Source organism: Borostomias antarcticus, assembly GCF_949987555.1.
Source record: "Borostomias antarcticus genome assembly, chromosome: 2".
Classification (NCBI taxonomy): domain Eukaryota; kingdom Metazoa; phylum Chordata; class Actinopteri; order Stomiiformes; family Stomiidae; genus Borostomias; species Borostomias antarcticus.
Window position 1 is genome coordinate 7,682,077 of NC_140235.1, and position 5,000 is coordinate 7,687,076.

General features: G+C 53.2%; 1 protein-coding gene across 1 annotated transcript in view; it reads left to right on the forward strand.

Annotated features, from left to right (window-relative positions):
- The window catches only part of hdac4 (histone deacetylase 4), a 165,195-nt gene that overhangs the window by 110,870 nt on the left and 49,325 nt on the right, over positions 1–5,000 (forward strand). The window contains exons 11-12 of the mRNA XM_084456089.1: positions 1–124; positions 4,307–4,549. The exon at positions 1–124 is cut by the window's left edge and continues 76 nt beyond it. Coding sequence (XP_084312215.1) covers positions 1–124; positions 4,307–4,549 — 367 coding nt within the window. The remainder of the gene's footprint in view (positions 125–4,306; positions 4,550–5,000) is intronic.

Below are 5,000 nucleotides of genomic sequence, written 5' to 3' on the forward strand. Positions count from 1 at the left end.
GTCCGCCCCCCTGCCCCAGAACGCCCAGGCCCTCCAGCAGCTGGTCATCCAGCAACAGCACCAGCAGTTCCTGGAGAAACACAAGCAGCAGTTCCAGCAGCAGCAGCTCCACATAAACAAGGTGTGTGTGTGTGTGTGTGTGTGTGTGTGTGTGTGTGTGTGTGTGTGTGTGTGTGTGTGTGTGTGTGTGTGTGTGTGTGTGTGTGTGGGTGTGTGTGTGGGTGTGTGTGTGGGTGAGTGCGTGCTTGCGTGCCGTGGCGTGCATGCCTGTGTGTGTGTGTGTGTGTATGTGCGTGCGTGCGTGCGTGCGTGCGTGCGTGCATGCGTGCGCACATTTAATTGTGTGTTTGGGTGCATTGAAAGGGGTGGTGAGGTGTGTTTTATGGAGTTGGGTTAAAATGTGTCATGTGTGCAAGTGAGAGCACCTGTGTGTGTGACGTGCACGTGTGAGTGTGTGTGGCAGCATGTTCATCTACATGTGTGTCCTGTGAGTCCGGACAGCAGACCCAGCAGCAGACGTCAGTGTTTGCGAGAGAGCGCTCAGATCCATGGGCATGCTTGTTCTGTCGCCATAGCAACCTCTGGACGGAGGAAGCAGCCTCCTTATTTGGTTGCAAAGGAAACTGTCCTGTGTGTGTGTGTGTGTGTGTGTGTGTGTGTGTGTGTGTGTGTGTGTGTGTGTGTGTGTGTGTGTGTGTGTGGCAATTAGGGAGGACTCACAATCATAAGGTCGGTGTCGAGTGGAGGCGTACTGAGAATTGCTCATTTTAACCCATCCCAATGCCCCCCTCCTGGATTAAATTTATCTTGCACTGTGTGTGTGTGTGTGTGTGTGTGTGTGTGTGTGTATGTGTGTGTGTGTGTGTGTCTGTGTCTGTGTCTGTGCGTGTGTGTGTTTGTGTGCGCGTGTGTGTGCGTGTGTGCGTGTGTGTGCGTGTGTGCATGTGTGTGTGTGCATGTTTGTGTGTGTGTGTGTGGTGACATTCCCAGAGGATTACAGACTATTATTCTCTACACGGCTCGCTTGTCTTCCTGTAGACGCGTCCCTTGGCCTGCTAACCCTCACACAGACACCGCCATGTGTTCATCAACTCAACTGGGCAAAAGGACATTTAAAGTAGCAGTTCACTCTAATAACATATCTGGTGACAAATGAAGTTATAATAAGTATTCTGGAACTCCATATCAACCACAAGACACAGTACTGTAACTAATAGTTCAGCTAGCTACCAGTTACAGCTACACAACAGTAGACGTTATATGGGTCTCCTGTTTACATGCATACTGTCTTGTTTTTGCTACTTACTGTAATAACCCAAGATTGCATATCAAATTAGATGGGCCCTACACCTTACTAGACAAACTAATTTCAGACTACAGTCTTTTAATTGTTGACCAGCATTGTGCCATTAGCCCCAGCACAAATCTGGAATTAGCTAAGGAGCGGAATAGTCAGTAGCTTTGTCTGAAACGCTGCTTGTATTGAACATGATTAGCCAGGGTTAGCCACGGTTAGCCACGGTTAGCCACGGTTAGCCTGGAGCCACGACGTGAAAGAACTTGAAACACCTCCAACATGAGGCTCCGTCTAAATACCTGAGGCAGCTGGTCTAATATTCTGTTAGATACTTACGTAATGCTTTCGTAGGACTGTCGTAGGAATGTTGTAGCGACTGCATAACTTCAGCCAGGCTGTTTGAGAGGGGGGGGGGGGGGGGGGGGGGGCGGGACATTAGAAGTGTTTGAAACTGAAGTACAGTGTATCCTATAACTGTGTCAAGGGTTTGTTTAACTACTAGTGTAAGCATTACTGTATATGGACCCGCTCCCAACACACACACACGCGCGCGCACACACACACACATACGCACTCACACACACTATTCCCTCTTTCCTCATCAAGCCATTTAAAAGTGTTTATTTAGCATCTGACTTTAAAAGCGACGCCTTCCTCATGCGCTCTGGCGCTCTGCGCTCTGGCTGGCTGGGAGGGAGGGAGGGAGGGAGGGAGGGAGGGAGGGAGGGAGGGAGGGAGGGAGGGAGGGAGGAGGGAGGGAGCGAGGAGGGAGGGAAACAGAAGGGCAGGGAAAATAAAAGAGGAGGAAAAAAAAGGCGATTGAAAAGAGACGAGCTTGTTTGGAGAAGGGGGACGAGAATGAGGCAAGAGCTGGGTCTCTGACGTCAATGGCCCGTTCCCTTGGCGACGTGCCAACAGAGATCTGTGTGTGTGTGTGTGTGTGTGTGTTTGTGTGGGTGTGTGTGTGTGTGTGTGTGTGTGTGCGTGCGTGCGTGTGTGTGTGTGTGTGTGTGTGTGCGTCTGTGTGTGTGTGCGTGCGTGCGTGCGTGCGTGCATGCGTGTGTGTGTGTGTGTGTTGATCTGCCAACTGTTGCTTCCTCCACTCTAACCTGGCTGGGACATTGGTGTTTTCAGGCTGGGTGGTGCTTGTTCGTCATCGCTGTGGGGACAGAACTATTAGATCACCCACTCCCCATTTATCCTCCCCCTCTCTCTCTCTCTCTCTCTCTCTCTCTCTCTCTCTCCATTTATCCTTCATCACTCTCTCACCCCCCCCCTCTCTCTCTCTCCTGGTCTCGTACATGTTTCTCTCTCTCTTCCTCTCTGGACTTTCTCTCTTTCTCTTCCCTCCCAGCGTGTCCTCGTCTCACTCCCCGCGTCCTCTCTTCCTGCCTCTCTCTCTTTCACCGTCTCACCCCCCCCCTCTCTCTCTCTCTCTCTGCTCATGACCATCTCATCCCTCTCTCTCTCTCTCTCTCTCTCTCTCTGCTCACGACCATCTCATCCCTCTCTCTCTCTCTCTCTCTCTCTCTCTCTCTGCTCACGACCATCTCATCTCTCTCTCTCTCTCTCTCTGCTCACGACCATCTCATCCCTCTCTCTCTCTCTCTCTCTCTCTCTGCTCAAGACCGTCTCATCCCTCTCTCTCTCTCTCTCTCTCTCTCTCTCTCCGCTCAGGAACCTGGCCTGACAGACGCGTTAGATAACCTCCCTCTCTCTCTCTCTCTCTCTCTCTCTCTCTCTCTCTCTCTCTCTCTGCTCACGACCGTCTCATCCTCCTCTCTCTCTCCTTTCTCTCCCTCTCCGTCACCGTCCCTCCCTCTTTCCCCCGCGGTCGTCTTGTTCTCATGGGGAGCTCTGTGACCTCTGAACCCCGACCTTTGACCCCGTCCTGACCGCGGGCACCGCCCCCTGGCAGCGTGGTCAGCTGGGGCAGCCCGGTGGTTGTCAGGCTAGCTGACGGATGTGTGTTTACACTGGAACGCTGATGTTTGTACACCCTAGTTTATGCATCCATATTTTCATCAGGCGGGGTCCGGTGGCGCTTTGGTGAGGGTGATATATCGGGGGGAAGGGGTGGGGGGTGGGGGGGGGGGGTTGGGGGGTTTGTGTGAACAAGTATGGGGCACGTTGAGCATAGATATGGCTTTGGACTCTGGAGACAGGGACCTCAGTGGCTGTCCAACATAGGAGCCCTCCGAGTGTAACCAGCTTCCTGTAGATTTGGATCTTTTGAGTCCACAGCAGCTAAGATGCATGCGTTCAGCCCGAGAGCGCGCGTGTCATGCGGTCTGGCGACCAGGCAAACGAGGCGCCACGCCGAAAGAAACCCTCCCGGCTGGAGGAGCACTTTGAGTTATTTTGGTCGGAACATGCCTTGGTAGAGGTTCAACATCTCTACAGGGCCATGGGGGGGGGGGGGCAGAGCGTTCACACCTGCTACTTACGTATGGGGCTGCTGATGTCACAGCTCGCCCTGCGTGGATGTTGATCACCATGCTGATGTCACAGCGTGCCCTGCGTGGATGTTGATCACCATGCTGATGTCACAGCTCGCCCTGCGTGGATGTTGATCACCATGCTGATGTCACAGCTCGTCCTGCGTGGATGTTGATCACCATGCTGATGTCACAGCTCGCCCTGCGTGGATGTTGATCACTATGCTGATGTCACAGCGTGCCCTGGGCGCTGGTCAGCTCACTCTGCTCACATTAGAACTAGAGAACTAGAGAACTAGAGAACCAGAGAACTAGAGAACCAGAGAACCAGAGAACTAGAGAACCAGAGAACCAGAGAACTAGAGAACTAGAGAACCAGAGAACCAGAGAACCAGAGAACTAGAGAACCAGAGAACTAGAGAACTAGAGAACCAGATAACTAGAGAGCCCAACAGGACTACATGGCACAATAGTCTGGTTCATCTACTGGTCTGGGGTACCATCAATTAAAGGTACTTGTCTGACCGTCTCTCTCTCTCTCTCTCTCTCTCTCTCTCTCTCTCTCTCTCAGATGATGTCCAAGCCCAGTGAACCGGGCGCGGGGGCGGGGGCGGGGCCGGGGGCGGGGCTGGGCCGGCAGCACGAGAGCCACCCGGAGGAGACGGAGGAGGAGCTGAGGGAGCACCAGGCGCTGTCGCCCCAGGAGGGGGGCCCGCCACGGGGCCTCGCCATCAAACAGGAGCCCCCAGACCCCCAGGACCAGGACTGGGAACAGAGGGAGAGGCAGGTGGAGCAGGAGATGCTCTTCAGACAGGTGAGGGGTGGGGGAGGGGGGGAGGTACCGGAGAGAGAGTTTGACCAAGCTTTGCTCTTCAGTAACGAGGGGTAGAAATCACACACATGTACATCTCAGCAGACGGCAACATTGCAACATCATAGGGCTGTAAAACTCGTTATGCCATCAATTATTGAGTTTCCTGCCCTGGTCGAGCGGTCAGGTAAAAGAGCTCAGAGATGAGAAGGAGAGGGTAAATGGTAAATGGCAGGCACTCAAATAACGCTTTTTCACCTTAGCGGCACTCAAAGCGCTTTACAATGGCCTCTCATACACCCATTCACACACACACATTCACACACCAAAGGCGGTAGCTGCCATGCAAGGTGCTAACCTGCTCATTGGGAGCAATTTGGGGTTAGGTGTCTTGCTCAAGGACACTTCGACATGTGGACAGTCGGAGCTGGGATTCGAAGGGTGAAAAGTTAAC